This window comes from Anarhichas minor, unplaced genomic scaffold (genome assembly GCF_050575085.1).
Source record: "Anarhichas minor isolate MPS153535 unplaced genomic scaffold, ASM5057508v1 ptg000095l, whole genome shotgun sequence".
Lineage (NCBI taxonomy): Eukaryota > Metazoa > Chordata > Actinopteri > Perciformes > Anarhichadidae > Anarhichas > Anarhichas minor.
In genome coordinates, this window is record NW_027466541.1 from 755,001 (window position 1) to 773,572 (window position 18,572).

The 18,572-nt window shown below is 45.7% G+C and overlaps 1 protein-coding gene and 1 non-coding gene across 2 annotated transcripts; one reads left to right on the plus strand and one right to left on the minus strand.

Moving 5' to 3' along the window:
• Positions 1–763: 763 nt before the first annotated feature.
• cntrl (centriolin) lies at positions 764–15,665 on the minus strand. The gene is made up of 17 exons (XM_076082503.1): positions 15,559–15,665; positions 12,244–12,371; positions 11,860–11,948; positions 11,611–11,733; positions 11,408–11,530; positions 10,867–11,078; positions 9,237–9,567; positions 8,988–9,059; positions 7,961–8,089; positions 6,778–6,906; positions 6,391–6,687; positions 5,912–6,024; positions 5,364–5,493; positions 4,859–4,954; positions 4,057–4,132; positions 1,383–3,490; positions 764–1,142 (listed from the first exon to the last, which is right to left on the minus strand). The coding sequence occupies exons 2-17, from the start codon at positions 12,359–12,361 to the stop codon at positions 1,011–1,013; spliced, it is 4,278 nt and encodes a 1,425-aa protein (XP_075938618.1). The 5' UTR covers positions 12,362–12,371; positions 15,559–15,665; the 3' UTR covers positions 764–1,010.
• A 195-nt stretch (positions 15,666–15,860) lies between these two features.
• trnaa-agc (transfer RNA alanine (anticodon AGC)) lies at positions 15,861–15,933 on the plus strand. The gene has a single exon. It is a non-coding gene; the product is annotated as a tRNA-Ala (tRNA).
• Positions 15,934–18,572: the final 2,639 nt, after the last annotated feature.

Genomic DNA, 18,572 nt, shown 5'->3' on the forward strand with positions numbered 1-18,572 from the left:
CAAATACACGTTCTATTATATTTAAGTAGTGCTGGGCAACTTAACGCGTTATTATCGCGCGTTAACGCAGTTTAATTATTTGTAAAGTCCGTTGCTCACTGGCAGCGGTGGAGGAAGTCTTCAGACTACGTGGATGCAGCGTGTGGGAGAAGTAGAGATAAACTAAAGCAACACAAGCTAACAGATGCTACAGAGAAGTGGAGACAAACTGCAGCCGGTTAGTGTTGTGGAAGATGTCGGTCTGAGGAACGTTCACGTCGCGTTTGGTGTGAACGCACCTTTAAGATCTCAACGAATGACGTCACGTATGAGCCTCAAGACGCACCGTCACCAGAAGAATACACGAGTTGTGTTAAAGGAGAGGACTGAGAGGACTGTGAGGCCCTCACAGGACTATGATATATATATTATTATAGTGAATTGCCTGTAGCTCCTCCCCTCACCTGCCTCGATATAAACTCCTGCCCTGCTGTGTTCCTCATTAGAACCCGTTCCACGCTGCATCTGTTGAGTCCTCAGTATCTACACATTACACACCGTAGAACAGCTGCAGGAGCAGTTTGGGGTTCAGTGTCTTGCTCAAGGACACATCGACATGTGGAGCCGGATCTGGGGATTGAACCACCGATCCTCTGATTGAAGGACGACCCTGCTCCCCACTTAACCACGGTCAACACACACACGCACGCAAGCACACTACATGAGTTACATAAACACAGACACACACACACACACTACACGAGAGACTCACACATTTCACAGCTTAAACAAAGAAATACTGAAGTCATTTATTAAGTTTTTTATATTTAACTATAACATTTAAAAAAATCCTCAGCCTTATTTTGAAAATCTTTCATTTTGTTTCATCCACCAGTGAAACCAACAGGAAGTGCTTAATTCAAAGATAAATATCATTTACACAGAAACAGTACGTTTTACATGTTTTCATGAAGGCACCACGAGCTGCAGTGTTCTCTCCCACATGATGCATTCAAAGACATCAGGAATATTCAATGTGTGTGTCTCATGGAGTGTGTGTGTGTGTGTGTGGAGCAGTGTTTACACTGTTCCTGCAGGCTGCTCCTCTCCTCCTGCAGGCTGCTCCTCTCCTCCCTACTCCTGCTCAGCTCCTCCTGCAGCTCCTGCACATCAAACATAACCAACATGCACCGCACGACATCATTTATATCCATATTGAAGTCCTCAGGTGACGATGAAGACTTTAAACATGTCAACATGTTAAACAAAGAGGAAAACCTCATCAGCTGTTTGAGACGACGTCGGTCCTCTGAGACCACTAACTCTGAAACGTCCTCTGTTCACTGAGCTCCTCTCTTCTCACAAATAACAGTGAAAAATAAAAACTAATGTTTTCCACCGACCTGCAGTTCTGTTCTCCGTCTTTCCGTCTTATTTCTGTGGGACTCAACTTCCTGTTGCAGCTCATTCAGTTCTTCCCTTTTCTTGTCCCCTTGGTCCCTCATTCTGTCCACTTCATCCCCCATTCTGTCCACTTCATCCCTCATCCTGTCCACTTCATCCCTCATTCTGTCCACTTCATCCCTCAGTCTGTCCACTTCATCCCTCATTCTGTTCACTTCATCCCTCAGTCTGTCCCCTTGGTCCCTCATCCTGTCCACTTCATCCCTCATCCTGTCCCCTTGGTCTCTCATTCTGTCCACTTCATCCCTCATCCTGTCCACTTCATCCCTCATCCTGTCCCCTTGGTCTCTCATTCTGTCCACTTCATCCCTCATCCTGTCCACTTCATCCCTCATTCTGTCCACTTCATCCCTCAGTCTGTCCCCTTGGTCCCTCATTCTGTCCACTTCATCCCTCATCCTGTCCACTTCATCCCTCATTCTGTCCACTTCATCCCTCAGTCTGTCCCCTTGGTCCCTCATTCTGTCCACTTCATCCCTCATCCTGTCCACTTCATCCCTCATTCTGTTCACTTCATCCCTCAGTCTGTCCCCTTGGTCCCTCATCCTGTCCACTTCATCCCTCATCCTGTCCCCTTGGTCTCTCATCCTGTCCACTTCATCCCTCATCCTGTCCCCTTGGTCTCTCATTCTGTCCACTTCATCCCTCATTCTGTCCACTTCATCCCTCAGTCTGTCCCCTTGGTCCCTCATTCTGTCCACTTCATCCCTCATCCTGTCCACTTCATCCCTCATTCTGTTCACTTCATCCCTCAGTCTGTCCCCTTGGTCTCTCATTCTGTCCACTTCATCCCTCATTCTGTTCACTTCATCCCTCAGTCTGTCCCCTTGGTCCCTCATCCTGTCCACTTCATCCCTCATCCTGTCCCCTTGGTCCCTCATTCTGTCCACTTCATCCCTCATCCTGTCCACTTCATCCCTCATTCTGTTCACTTCATCCCTCAGTCTGTCCCCTTGGTCTCTCATTCTGTCCACTTCATCCCTCATTCTGTTCACTTCATCCCTCAGTCTGTCCCCTTGGTCTCTCATTCTGTCCACTTCATCCCTCATTCTGTTCACTTCATCCCTCAGTCTGTCCCCTTGGTCCCTCATCCTGTCCACTTCATCCCTCATCCTGTCCCCTTGGTCTCTCATTCTGTCCACTTCATCCCTCATCCTGTCCCCTTGGTCTCTCATTCTGTCCACTTCATCCCTCATCCTGTCCACTTCATCCCTCATTCTGTCCACTTCATCCCTCAGTCTGTCCCCTTGGTCCCTCATTCTGTCCACTTCATCCCTCATCCTGTCCACTTCATCCCTCATTCTGTCCACTTCATCCCTCAGTCTGTCCCCTTGGTCCCTCATTCTGTCCACTTCATCCCTCATCCTGTCCACTTCATCCCTCATTCTGTTCACTTCATCCCTCAGTCTGTCCCCTTGGTCCCTCATCCTGTCCACTTCATCCCTCATCCTGTCCCCTTGGTCTCTCATCCTGTCCACTTCATCCCTCATCCTGTCCCCTTGGTCTCTCATTCTGTCCACTTCATCCCTCATTCTGTCCACTTCATCCCTCAGTCTGTCCCCTTGGTCCCTCATTCTGTCCACTTCATCCCTCATCCTGTCCACTTCATCCCTCATTCTGTTCACTTCATCCCTCAGTCTGTCCCCTTGGTCTCTCATTCTGTCCACTTCATCCCTCATTCTGTTCACTTCATCCCTCAGTCTGTCCCCTTGGTCCCTCATCCTGTCCACTTCATCCCTCATCCTGTCCCCTTGGTCCCTCATTCTGTCCACTTCATCCCTCATCCTGTCCACTTCATCCCTCATTCTGTTCACTTCATCCCTCAGTCTGTCCCCTTGGTCTCTCATTCTGTCCACTTCATCCCTCATTCTGTTCACTTCATCCCTCAGTCTGTCCCCTTGGTCTCTCATTCTGTCCACTTCATCCCTCATCCTGTCCAGCTGTTCCTGCTTCTTGTGGAGCCGCTGCAGACTGTGGGTGCGTTTGATTTTCACCTCCTCCAGCGCCTGCTGCTCTACCAGTAGCTCCTGGAGGACCAGCTTCAGCTCTGGACACAAACACAAGTCGAGACATAAATGTTTGACGTGAGGCTGAAGACTCTTCATCACCATCTGGGATTGACAGCAGAAAAGAAGACTATATTTATATGAAGTTTAAGGTTTTAGATCTTGAGACAGAAGAGAACATCTTCAACATCTTTAAGAGACTTTAAGAGCAAAAGATGCTTTTTTAAATGACATAAAGATGAATATATTAAAGGCTGGTGACCAACCAACAGAAGGGAACTACAGACTCATCAGTATTTCACCTGAACACGAGTCGTTCTGCTCTGCACTCAATGAGAGTCACATTCTGAACCAACGACTCAACACAAACAGACAGCTGATGAGATGAAGGAGGTGAAACAGGTGCAGTTCATTCTTTATTTAAAGCTTTTTGATTCAGTGAACCACGAGGTACTCATGTCAAAACTATTAAGTTCTCCTCTGATGCCATTAAATGAAATCATGTCTAACAAACAGGAAGCAAAGTGTAAATACTCGATCAACACTGGTGTTCCTCAGGGATCAACACTGGGCCCCATTAATGTGTGTGTGTGTCTGTGTGTGTTACCTGCTCTGTGTGTGATGAGTCTGGTCTCTTCTTCTCTCCTCTGACTCAGCAGCTCCTCCTGCTGCTCCAACAGCTCCTACAGGAAGTTATCAAAAGGTCACACAAACAAAAGTCTGGTTTTGATTTTTGGTTTACAGAAAAAAGTGAGATGAGAAACCAACAACCTGCATGACGGGAGAAAAAACTGTTTTCTTTCTACTCGATTTTAGCTGTCAGAAATAAAAAGTATCAAATAAGACATTTTATTATAGGAAGTACAATAATATTCTTCTATATTCTGTAACCAAGCAACCAAACAGAGCACAAAATCTGCTTCCTGTTTACACACCAGCATGATCATGTGACGTCTTCAGTCATTATTAGGTTATTATCAGGTTATTATCAGCTATTATCAGGTTATTATCAGGTTATTATTAGGTTATTATTGGTTATTATTACGTTATTATCAGGGTTTTATTAGGTTATTATCATGTTATTATCAGGGTATTATTAGGTTATTATCATGTTATTATTAGGTTACTATTAGGTCATTAGCATGTTATTATCAGGGTAGTATTAGGTTATTATCAGGCTATTATTAGGTTATTATCATGTTATTATTAGGTTATTATCATGTTATTATCAGGGTTTCATTCGGTTATTATCATGTTATTATCAGGGTTTCATTCGGTTATTATTAAGTTCTTTCTAAATTAGCCAGACACGTGTAATCGTGGCTGAACGTTCGCTGCAGGAAGTCGTCCCAAAGTTGAGATCAGTAGGAACAGAAGAGCTCACGTCTCCTTCACCTCCTCCTGCTCACCTTGACTCTGCTCTGCAGCCGTTGCTCCTCCTCTCTGTTCACAGCAGTCTGATGCTCCTCGCTCCTCTGAAGCAGCCTCTGCTCCTGCTGCTCCACCTGCAGGAGGAGCACAGAGACGACATGTCGCTGCTCCTTTCTTTCTTTACTTTGAATAAATAAAGTTGATATTCAGGGAGACGATATTCCCTCAATGAACAGAAATGTATTCCACATGTGACCTGCTACTGTAGTAATAAACATTGTAGAGATGAAAAAAAGAAGTCCTGCAAAAGTCAAGGATAAAAATGTGTAAAATATATGAAAAGAGCTGAGCGTTCTAAATGAAGAACAAGAATAAGAACCAACGCACGGTTAATGAAACGTTTAGTGTTTCTGTCGACCTCAAGAAACCACTTCCTGTAAACTTTAAAGTTTCAGTCACGATTTAATGTTAAAGAAGAAATACAAACAAAAAGCTTTAAAACCTGAATGTTGAGCGAGCGAGTGTGTGTGTGTGTGTGTGTACCTTGTCCCTGGTGGTGTGTACGAAGCTCTGAGCCTCCAGCAGCAGTCGGTCAGCCTGTCGGAGTTCAGCTCGTCTCTTCAGCAGAGTTTTCTCCACACACTCCACCTCATCACACACCTGCATCACACTCCTACACACACACACACACACACACACACACACACACACACACACACACACACACACACACACACACACACACACACACACACACACACACACACACACACACACACACACACACACACACACACACACACACACACACACACACACAACATCTACAACAACACTAATCTGCATCTTTTCCAACATGGCTGCTGTAATGAACTGCAGTGGGCTGTTTGAATGTACAGTTATTCTGTTATTATTGTTTGTGACCATGATGTCAACACACAGAACACGTTCCCTGTGTGAGCTCTGTGTTTATGAGACATGATGAATGAACACACTGTGTGTGTGTGTGTGTGTGTTACCTGTGTTGTCTCAGTGTGTGTGTGTGTGTGTGTTACCTGTGTTGTCTCAGTGTGTGTGTGTGTGTGTGTTACCTGTGTTGTCTCAGTGTGTGTCGTAGCTGTTTGGTTTCCAGCCGTAGTTTCTTCTTCTCCTCTTCCAGTCGCTCTACTTCTTTGTGCAAACACTCACACACACACCTGTCACCCTGCTGAACCACACACACACACACACACACACACACACACACACACACACACACACACACACACTACACTATAATACCTACGAGTGATTGCTGGTGATACAGGATTTGTGTTTACGTGTAGCCCCGCCCTAAAGCATCCCCTGCTTTATGGTCTGTTTGACTCTAAATGGACCATAATGTACTAAATGAACATCATGCTGTATTGAAGAAGACTTGAAACTAGAGATTGAGACCATAAACTCATGTTTACAATGTTTACTGAGGTAATAAATCAAGAGAGAAGTAGAGTCATTTTCTCATAGACTTCTATACAACCAGAGGAGTCGCCCCCTGGTGGACACTAGAGAGAATGCAGACGTGTCTCACCGTATCTCTGTGTTCTGGGATGTTACAGAGCAGCCAGGCCGGTCCGACCAGAGGAGTCTGACCAGCAGAGACAGCTGCAGCAAGAGGAGGAGGAGGAGGAGGAGGAGGAGGAGTCCGTCCTCTGCAGTTCCTGTCGGCGTCGCTGCCTCCTCCGCTGTCCCTCCACTCACAGTTGGTGTGTGTTGGAGCGACGTAGACCCGGTACCCTCCTCCTGTGGGTCGCCCCCTCTCAGGAGAACTGACGTACTGCAGACCCAAACCAGAGTCCTGAGTCCCCAGAGAGGCCAGACTGGGAGCCTGAGAGGGAGACAGTTTAAGTTCCCATGCTTTGATATTATTACCATCACATCAATACTTCAACAGAGTTTGTGTGTGAAAAGGTCTCACAGTGTGTCCGGGATCTGTGGTTCTGGTCCTGGTGCGGTCCAGCTTCTGTCTCCGTCTGTGTCTCTGGGTTCTATCCACCGTGTGTTCTGGACGTTCTCCTGCTTCAGGTCGGTGAAAGCTGCCGTCGATCTGACGACACGCAGGAAGAAGAAATCTGTTTTATTTATAGCTCAAAATCACAATAATCACAATAATAACAACAGCAGCAGAATAACATGTTCACTTTAGTGCATGTTCACTGTGTTTTGTGCTTGTTGACATTTAAAAATAAAAAACATTTAAAAAAAGAATCAGATTAAAATGATTTCATGTAGAAGCCAGAAAATAATGTCAATAAAGATTACTCTGTTCAAATGAAACGTTCCGTACTGTGTGTGCGTGTGTGTACCTGTGTGTGTGTACCTGTATGTGTGTGTGTGTGTGTGTGTACCTGTGTGTGTGTACCTGTGTGTGTGTGTGTGTGTGTGTGTGTGTACCTGTGTGTGTGTACCTGTGTGTGTGTGTGTGTACCTGTATGTGTGCCTGTGTGTGTGTACCTGTGTGTGTGTGTGTGTGTGTACCTGTGTGTGTGTACCTGTGTGTGTGTGTGTGTGTGTGTGTACCTGTGTGTGTGTGTGTGTACCTGTGTGTGTACCTGTATGTGTGCCTGTGTGTGTGTACCTGTGTGTGTGTGTGTGTGTGTACCTGTGTGTGTGTACCTGTGTGTGTATACCTGTGTGTGTGTGTGTGTGTGTGTGTGTGTACCTGTGTGTGTGTACCTGTGTGTGTGTGTGTGTGTGTGTGTGTACCTGTGTGTGTGTACCTGTGTGTGTGTGTGTGTGTGTGTGTGTACCTGTGTGTGTGTACCTGTGTGTGTGTGTGTGTACCTGTATGTGTGCCTGTGTGTGTGTACCTGTGTGTGTGTGTGTGTGTGTACCTGTGTGTGTGTACCTGTGTGTGTGTGTGTGTGTGTGTGTACCTGTGTGTGTGTGTGTGTGCCTGTGTGTGTGTGTGTACCTGTGTGTGTGTGTGTGTACCTGTGTGTGTGTGTGTGTACCTGTGTGTGTGCCTGTGTGTGTGTGTGTGTGCCTGTGTGTGTGTGTGTACCTGTGTGTGTGTGTGTGTACCTGTGTGTGTGTGTGTGTACCTGTGTGTGTGCCTGTGTGCGTGTGTGTGTGTGTGTGTGTGTGTGCAGCAGCTGCACCATGGTGTTCAGAGCTCTCAGCTGTTCTGCAGTCAGCTGATCAGAGTCACACATGGACCTGCTGGGCTGCCGTAGTTTCCTGTTCAGGCGTCCGATGCTCCTCTGGTGACCGTCGCTCTGTGAACGCAGCTGGATCACATGACACGCCAGTCAGTCCCAGCATGCACTGCTGCTGTACTTTAACCTCGTCATGACTCTCATTCACTCCACATGAACTGAACGAGGAGTCATGAGCTCATAATGAGCCAAATACAACAACCGATCACGTGTTTCACAGAGAGAGAGCCAAGCAGCTGCTCTTAAGTTACTGTTGTTTCCTCTCCACAGCAGCAAAACACTGCTGTGGAGATATGATCAGAAAGTAATGTTACTTATATAAATAGAACTTAAACATTGATACTAAAGCTGTTCACATTTGAATTGCTTGACTTTTTCACCTTTAATTTGTGTTGTTTTCATATGATAGTACAATAACAGAGAATATACTACAGTATACTGTATATAAAGTACAGTATACTGTAATATACTACAGTATACTGTATATAAAGTACAGTATACTGATATATACTACAGTATACTGTATATAAAGTACAGTATACTGATATATACTACAGTATACTGTATATAAAGTACAGTATACTATATATAAACTACAGTATACTGTATATAAAGTACAGTATACTGATATATACTACAGTATACTGTATATATACTACAGTATACTGTATATAAAGTACAGTATACTGATATATACTACAGTATACTGTATATATACTACAGTATACTGTATATAAAGTACAGTATACTGATATATACTACAGTATACTGTATATAAAGTACAGTATACTGATATATACTACAGTATACTGTATATAAACTACAGTATACTGTATATAAACTACAGTATACTGTATATAAAGTACAGTATACTATATATAAACTACAGTATACTGTATATAAAGTACAGTATACTGATATATACTACAGTATACTGTATATATACTACAGTATACTGTATATAAAGTACCTGCTGTAGCAGCGTGTCTCTCTCCTGCTGGACATCCTGAAGCTTCGCACCGCTCTGCTGTAGCTCCGCCTCCTATTATTACATTTTAAATGAATCATTGTTTTAATATAAATAATCAGAAACACAACATCAAGCGAGCGGTTCGTCTGATGGATTCAGTTGTTATGAAGCAGGTCTGGATCTGTGTGATCAGTGGATCAGGGGTCAGGAGGAGGTTCTGGTCTGGGCTCAGACTCAGCTGATACTCACCAGTTTGTGTTGAACGTGTCTGGTTCTCTGCAGTCTCACTCTCAGTGTCTCCAGATCCTCCTTCAGCCTCCAGTCCGGGTCCTGGTCCTGGTCCATGCCGCGGATCACCTGGGCCTCCAGCTGGGATATGTGGTCCTGATCCTGGACTAGCTGGGCCTTGAGCTGGGCTATGTGGTCCTGATCCTGGACTAGCTGGGCCTGCAGTCGGTCCATCTGTTCCTGGCTGTGGTTCTGGTCTTGTTGGAACTGCTCTCTCCTGGTTCTGGTCTGCTGGATGGCCCTGTAGAGCTGCTCCACACTCCTGGACAACATGTCCTCAGGACTGACAGGACTGCAGGGGGGACAGGGGGACACTGTGAAGTCCACTTCAGACCACATTGTGTAAATGTTCTGGTCTGTCTGGACTCACTTTCAGGGACAAAGTAACATTTCTGTTTCACTTCAAAACTCAAAGGAGAGAAGGAGAGAAGGAGGAAATAAGGAGGAGAGAAGGAGAGAATGAGGAAATAAGGAGGAGAGAAGGAGAGAATGAGGAAATAAGGAGAGAAGGAGGAAATAAGGAGGAGACAGAGGAGAGAGGACTGCTGCACTGCTTCAGATGGTAGAGCGCTCGCTTAGCATGCGAGAGGTGGCGGGATCGATGCCCACATTCTCCACAAGACTTTAACTCTTTCTCCTCTCGTCCGTCTGTGATCTGTATCAATACTACTCAGAGTATTCAGAGTAAGTACAAATCTGTGTAACATGGTGCCATTATAACAAAAACTCACACATGTAAACACTTATTGATATATAATGTGCTATATTATTACTGATTCTTATACGTTAAAGGTCACAGTAATAACATGAGCAGCTGCGTTGGTTTAAAGAGATCGTATTTCATCTGAAAATATCTCATGAAACAGAGTCACTGCTTTATGTTCTACTCACAGTAACATACAATGACCTTTGACCTCTAACAGACTGTAGGAGTAATGTAGGAGTAACGTAGGAGTACCGTAGGAGTACTGTAGGAGTAACGTAGGAGTACTCTAGGAGTACTGTAGGAGTACTCTAGGAGTACTGTAGCAATACCGTAGGAGTACCGTAGGAGTAACGTAGGAGTACCGTAGGAGTACTGTAGGAGTACTCTAGGAGTACTGTAGCAATACCGTAGGAGTACCGTAGGAGTAACGTAGGAGTACCGTAGGAGTACCGTAGGAGTAACGTAGGAGTACCGTAGGAGTAATGTAGGAGTACCGTAGGAGTACCGTAGGAGTAATGTAGGAGTACTGTAGGAGTACCGTAGGAGTAATGTAGGAGTACTGTAGGAGTAATGTAGGAGTACCGTAGGAGTACCGTAGGAGTAATGTAGGAGTACTATAGGAGTACTGTAGGAGTACTGTAGGAGTACCGTAGGAGTAATGTAGGAGTACCGTAGGAGTACTGTAGGAGTACCGTAGGATTTATGTAGGAGTACTGTAGGAGTACCGTAGGAGTACCGTAGGATTTATGTAGGAGTACTGTAGGAGTACCGTAGGAGTACCGTAGGATTTATGTAGGAGTACTGTAGGAGTACCGTAGGAGTAATGTAGGAGTAATGTAGGGGTACTGTAGGAGTACTGTAAGAGTACTGTAAGAGTACTGGTACCTGTACTTGTTCTCATGCAGCTGTTCTGGTCCACTCTGAACCTCCTGAGGATCCATCATGGCAACTGTAATCTGGTCCAGCTGAATTCTGGTCTGGTCTACGTGGGTCCTGGTGTCTTTATACTGGGTTCTGGTGTGGTGTAAGTGGGCTTTGGTCTGGTCCAGATGGGTCTGAAGTGTCTGGACTTCTTGTTGAAGAGATGAGTTCTCATCCTGACAGACGGACGACGTGTGGTTGACATGAGCAGGTCTACACCATGATCACCATTGCTCACTACATTACATGTTAATGAAAGACATCTCGACATCTATAGTACATCTGTAATAAACGGTGTAGCTTAAACACAGAGACTCAGGACACTGACGGACAAAAGTGTTGCATTAAAACCATCACAGCATAAAATCATTCCTTCTATTGTTGTCATTATTGCAGCAGGAATATTAATCCAGAAACATCAGATAGAATAGAAAAAACATTTTACTGATCAATCAATACTTTTACTGTAAGTACAGTAACTGTGTTTCATATGTTGAAGTGTTACCTGTCTCCTTGCAGTCTGTCGGGTTAGCTCCTCCCTCAGCTGCTGGAGCTCCACCTGTCTGTCTCTCAGAGCCTGGGCCTCCATCCGTAGCACAGACAGCTCCTCCTGCTGGACGGACACGTCCTGAAGACAGACAGACAGGCAGATGTGTTAACCAGGGACGTGTCTAACGGCATCATGTCCCCTGAGAGACACACACTGACCCGTCTGAGTGTCCTGGTCCTGTCCTCCAGCTGTCTGCAGTGTCCCTGAGTGTCCTCCAGGTGGAGCTGCAGACTCTGGTTCTCTGTCTGCAGACCGTGAACCTGCTGCTGAGAACGACGAGCCTAAAGCACAAACTCCAGTTTATACACGTTTAATTATATACTACACATATAGATATACATATATATATCTATATATATAGATATATATATATAATAAAATGTAATCAATATCATCAGAGGCTCTACCTGCTCTCTGAGTCCTTTCAGATATTCTTGAAGGCCACAGATGATTTTCTCCAAATCCTTCTGAAGAGATTCATTGACCAATATCTGACCTGGAGGAGGAGAGGAAACAAGGAGAAGAAAAGGAGGAGGAGGAGGAGGAGGAGGAGGAGGAGGAGAGGAAACAAGGAGAAGAAGAGGAGGAGAAGGTGAGGAAACAAGTGGAAGAAACAAGAGAGGAGGAGGAGGAGAAGGGGGAGGCAAAGGAAACATGGAAAGGAGAGAAGGAGGAGAGGGAACGAGGAGAGGAGTGAGGAGGAGTTATATTCTCTAACTTTTTCTAACTCTGACAGCCAATCACAGGGCTCCCGTTAGAGACAGCCTCTGATTGGTCGGTGGACTCCTCACCGTCGGTCAGCTGTTGCTCCAGCTCTTTGATCTCCTGCGTCTCCATGGCGATGCGTGACAGCATGTCGTCAAGGCGACCCTCCATCTCGCTCTGCTTCCTGCTCATCCTGGCTGACATCTGGCTGCAGCTGGACAGACGGGCGTCGGCCAATCAGAGAGAGGCCTCACAGGACACTGCTCTCTGATTGGTTACTAAATATCATGGGGTTCCTTAAAGGGCCAGCTCCTCGATCTGAGGGAGAACACTGAGAGCAGGTGCATTATGGGAAACGTAGGAATGAAGATGATGATGGTGATGAAGATAATGGTGATGAAGATGAAGGTGATGGTGATGAATATGATGGTGATGAATATGATGGTGATGAAGATAATGGTGATGAAGATGAAGGTGATGGTGATTGTGATGAAGATGATGATGGTGATGAAGATAATGGTGATGAAGATGAAGGTGATGGTGATGAAGATGATGATAGAGATCCTCTACCTCCTCTACCTCCTCAAACCTACTCTAACCTCCTCTACCTCCTCTACCCTCCTCTAACCTCCTCTACCTCCTCTAACCTCCTCTAACCTCCTCTACATCCTCTACCTCCTCTAACCTCCTCTACCTCCTCTAACCTCCTCTACCTCCTCTAACCTCCTCTAACCTCCTCTACCTCCTCTACCCTCCTCTAACCTCCTCTAGCCTCCTCTAACCTCCTCTACCTCCTCTAACCTCCTCTAACCTCCTCTACATCCTCTACCTACTCTACCTACTCTAACCTACTCTAACCTCCTCTACCTCCTCTACCCTCCTCTAACCTCCTCTAGCCTCCTCTAACCTCCTCTACCTCCTCTAACCTCCTCTAACCTCCTCTACATCCTCTACCTACTCTAACCTCCTCTACCTCCTCTAACCTCCTCTACCTCCTCTAACCTCCTCTAACCTCCTCTACATCCTCTACCTCCTCTAACCTCCTCTACCTCCTCTAACCTCCTCTAACCTCCTCTACCTCCTCGAACCTACTCTACCCTCCTCTACCCTCCTCTACATCCTCTAACCTCCTTTACCTCCTCTACCTCCTCTAACCTCCTCTACCTCCTCTAGCCTCCTCTACATCCTCTAACCTCCTCTACCTCCTCTAACCTCCTCTACATCCTCTACGTCCTCTAACCTCCTCTACCTCCTCTAACCTCCTCTAACCTCCTCTACATCCTCTACCTCCTCTAACCTCCTCTACCTCCTCTACATCCTCTACCTCCTCTAACCTCCTCTACATCCTCTACCTCCTCTAACCTCCTCTAACCTCCTCTACATCCTCTACCTCCTCTAACCTACTCTACCCTTCTCTACCTCCTCTACCCTCCTCTAACCTCCTCTATCAGAGAGAGGCCTCACAGGACACTGCTCTCTGATTGGTTACTAAATATCATGGGGTTCCTTAAAGGGCCAGCTCCTCGATCTGAGGGAGAACACTGAGAGCAGGTGCATTATGGGAAACGTAGGAATGAAGATGATGATGGTGATGAAGATAATGGTGATGAAGATGAAGGTGATGGTGATGAATATGATGGTGATGAATATGATGGTGATGAAGATAATGGTGATGAAGATGAAGGTGATGGTGATGGTGATGAAGATGATGATGGTGATGAAGATAATGGTGATGAAGATGAAGGTGATGGTGATGGTGATGAAGATGATGATGTGATGAAGATAATGGTGATGAAGATGAAGGTGATGGTGATGAAGACGATGATGGTGATGAAGATAATGGTGATGAAGATGAAGGTGATGGTGATGGTGATGAATATGATGGTGATGAATATGATGGTGATGCAGATGATGGTGATGAAGATGATGCTGATGAAGATAATGGTGATGGTGATGAAGATGATGGTGATGAAGATGATGGCGATGAAGATGATGCTGATGAAGATAATGGTGATGGTGATGAAGATGATGGTGATGAAGATGATGGCGATGAAGATGATGCTGATGGTGATGAAGATGATGATGGTGATGAAGATAATGGTGATGAAGATGAAGGTGATGGTGATGAAGATGATGATGTGATGAAGATAATGGTGATGAAGATGAAGGTGATGGTGATGAAGATGATGATGGTGATGAAGATAATGGTGATGAAGATGAAGGTGATGGTGATGAATATGATGGTGATGAAGATGATGGTGATGAAGATGATGGTGATGAAGATGAAGGTGATGGTGATGAATATGATGGTGATGAAGATGATGATGGTGATGAAGATAATGGTGATGAAGATGAAAGTGATGGTGATGGTGATGAAGATGATGATGGTGATGAAGATAATGGTGATGAAGATGAAGGTGATGGTGATGCAGATGATGGTGATGAAGATGATGCTGATGAAGATAATGGTGATGGTGATGAAGATGATGGTGATGAAGATGATGGCGATGAAGATGATGCTGATGGTGATGAAGATGATGATGGTGATGAAGATAATGGTGATGAAGATGAAGGTGATGGTGATGGTGATGAAGATGATGATGTGATGAAGATAATGGTGATGAAGATGAAGGTGATGGTGATGAAGATGATGATGGTGATGAAGATAATGGTGATGAAGATGAAGGTGATGGTGATGAATATGATGGTGATGAAGATGATGGTGATGAAGATAATGGTGATGAAGATGAAGGTGATGGTGATGAATATGATGGTGATGAAGATGATGGTGATGGTGATGAAGATGATGATGGTGATGAAGATAATGGTGATGAAGATAATGGTGATGAAGATGAAGGTGATGGTGATGAATATGATGGTGATGAATATGATGGTGATGAAGATGATGGTGATGAAGATAATGGTGATGAAGATGAAGGTGATGGTGATGAATATGATGGTGATGAAGATGATGGTGATGGTGATGAAGATGATGATGGTGATGAAGATAATGGTGATGAAGATAATGGTGATGAAGATGAAGGTGATGGTGATGAATATGATGGTGATGAATATGATGGTGATGAAGATGATGGTGATGAAGATGATGCTGATGGTGATGAAGATGATGGTGATGAAGATGACACAAAGTAAGTACAGTTAATTATATAGCACCTTTCAAGAGCAGTGACAAAGTCCTCTCCCCCTCCTCCTCCTCCTCCTCCTCCTATCTCCTCCCCTCTCTGTGTGGGAGTGGCAGGAAGCAGGAAGTCAGCTGTTTGTTTTCCAGTTGCTCCTTTACTTCCTTTGCATTGCATTGTGGGAGAAAAGTGTGCGACAACAGCACATACAGAGAGAAAAATAACAGATTAACTCTGTGTGAGAACTTCATACATACTCACCCAGTCAGAGACACAGGGGGCTGCTGGGTAATACCATGTCCTCCTCCTCCTCCTCTTCTCTACTCCTTCATCTCTCTGCTCCTCTGTCCGTTACAAACTTATCTTCCTCTCTCTTTGAATCAACACAGGAAGTGCTTCTGCCAGCCAATCACAGAGCTCAGCTGCAGAGCGACGGGGCCATCTTCCCAATGGGAAATGGGGGCGTTTTGATAACAAGGGAGAAGCCCCGCCCCCTCAAAGGGAGGAGTCCGAGGCTCTTAAAGAGACAACATACTGACCATGGAGTGTTCTGGAGGCTCACAGGGGAATTAGCTCAGATGGTAGAGCGCTCGCTTAGCATGCGAGAGGTGGCGGGATCGATGCCCGCATTCTCCACAAGACTTTTAACTCTTTCACGTCACATTTCAGGTTTCTAAACCGTGAGCTGCTGAAACTATCAATGAAGGAATGAAGGAATGAAGCAGTTAATAGATAAAAGGAATAAATAAATGCTGACATAAATAAAACAGCATAATGTAATAGGACATAAAGAAACAAATATTTCTACATGTTTAAATGTATGTACTGTTTGGTTCATAACTTTGAATCAACTCATTTATTTATTTCAGTGTTTATTGATCCACTTCTTATATTTATTTATACATTTATTAATGTATTAAATTGAGAAAGAGTTAAAGTCTTGTGGAGAATGCAGGCATCGATCTCACCACCTCTCGCATGCTAATCAAGTGCTCTACCATATGAGCTACTTCCCCTGTGAGGAGCCTCTAACCTACTCTACCCTCCTCTACCTACTCTACCCTCCTCTACCTCCTCTAACCTCCTCTACCTCCTATACCTCCTCTAACCCCCTCTACATCCTCTAACCTCCTCTACATCCTCTAACCTACTCTACCCTCCTCTACCTACTCTACCCTCCTCTACCTCCTCTAACCTCCTCTACCTCCTATACCTCCTCTAACCTCCTCTACCTCCTCTAACCTCCTCTACATCCTCTAACCTACTCTACCCTCCTCTACCTACTCTACCCTCCTCTACCTCCTCTAACCTCTTCTACCCTACTCTACCCTCCTCTAACCTCCTCTACCTCCTATACCTCCTCTAACCCCCTCTACATCCTCTAACCTCCACCTCCTCTAACCTCCTCTACATCCTCTAACCTCCTCTACCTCCTCTAACCTCCTCTAACCTCCTCTACCTCCTCGAACCTACTCTACCCTCCTCTACCCTCCTCTAACCTCCTCTACCTCCTCTACATCCTCTAACCTCCTCTACCTCCTCTAACCTCCTCTACCTCCTCTAGCCTCCTCTACATCCTCTAACCTCCTCTACCTCCTCTAACCTCCTCTACATCCTCTACGTCCTCTAACCTCCTCTACCTCCTCTAACCTCCGCTACCTCCTCTAACCTCCTCTACATCCTCTACATCCTCTAACCTCCTCTACCTCCTCTACATCCTCTAACCTCCTCTACCTCCTCTAACCTCCTCTACCTCCTCTAGCCTCCTCTACATCCTCTAACCTCCTCTACCTCCTCTAACCTCCTCTACATCCTCTACGTCCTCTAACCTCCTCTACCTCCTCTAACCTCCGCTACCTCCTCTAACCTCCTCTACATCCTCTACATCCTCTAACCTCCTCTACCTCCTCTACCTCCTCTACATCCTCTACCCTCCTCTAACCTACTCTACCTCCTCTACCTCCTCTAACCTACTCTACCCTCCTCTACCTCCTCTAACCTCCTCTACCTCCTCTACATCCTCTACCCTCCTCTAACCTCCTCTAACCTCCTCTACCTCCTCTACATCCTCTAACCTCCTCTACATCCTCTAACCTCCTCTACCTCCTCTACCTCCTCTGCATCCTCTACCTCCTCTAACCGCCTCTGCCTCCTCTACCTCCTATAACCTCCTCTACCCTCCTCTACCTCCTCTAACCTCCTCTACATCCTCTAACCTCCTCTACCTCCTCTAACCTCCTCTACCTCCTCTAACCTCCTCTAACCTCCTCTACCCTCCTCTAACCTCCTCTACATCCTCTACCTCCTCTAACCTCATCTACCCTCCTCTACCTCCTCTAACCTCCTCTGCCTCCTCTAACCTCCTCTACCCACCTCTACCCTCCTCTAACCTCCTCTACCCTCCTCTAACCTCCTCTACCTCCTCTAACCTCCTCTAACCTCCTCTACCTCCTCTACATCCTCTGCCTCCTCTAACCTCCTCTACATCCTCTACCTCCTCTAACCTCCTCTAACCTCCTCTGCCTCCTCTAACCTCCTCTACCCACCTCTACCCTCCTCTAACCTCCTCTACCCTCCTCTAACCTCCTCTACCTCCTCTACCCTCCTCTACCCTCCTCTACCTCCTCTAACCTCCTCTACCTCCTCTACCCTCCTCTACCTCCTCTAACCTCCTCTACCCACCTCTACCCTCCTCTAACCTCCTCTACCCTCCTCTAACCTCCTCTACCTCCTCTACCCTCCTCTACCCTCCTCTACCTCCTCTAACCTCCTCTACCTCCTCTACCCTCCTCTAACCTCCTCTAGCCTCCTCTAACCTCCTCTACCTCCTCTACCTCCTCTAACCTCCTCTACCCTACTCTACCCTCCTCTAACCTCCTCTACCTCATGTACATCCTCTACCTCCTCTACCCTACTCTACCCTCCTCTAACCTCCTCTAACCTCCTCTACCTCATGTACATCCTCTACCTCCTCTAACCTACTCTACCCTCCTATACATCCTCTACCTCCTCTACCCTCCTCCAACCTCCTCTACCTTCTCTAACCTCCTCTACCTCCTCTAACCTCCTCTACCTCCTTCAGTACGTATTATGAGATCTGACCGTGTGTCAGTGATTTACACACAGCTGTGACAGAAGTACTCGGATATTTACTTCAGTAAAAGTACCAATACCACAAGGTAGAAGTACTACAGGGTAAAAGTCCTCAGTTGAAAATCGTACTTAGATTTCAAAATTAAAGTAAAAGTACTCATCATGAAGTACATGAAGGGTTT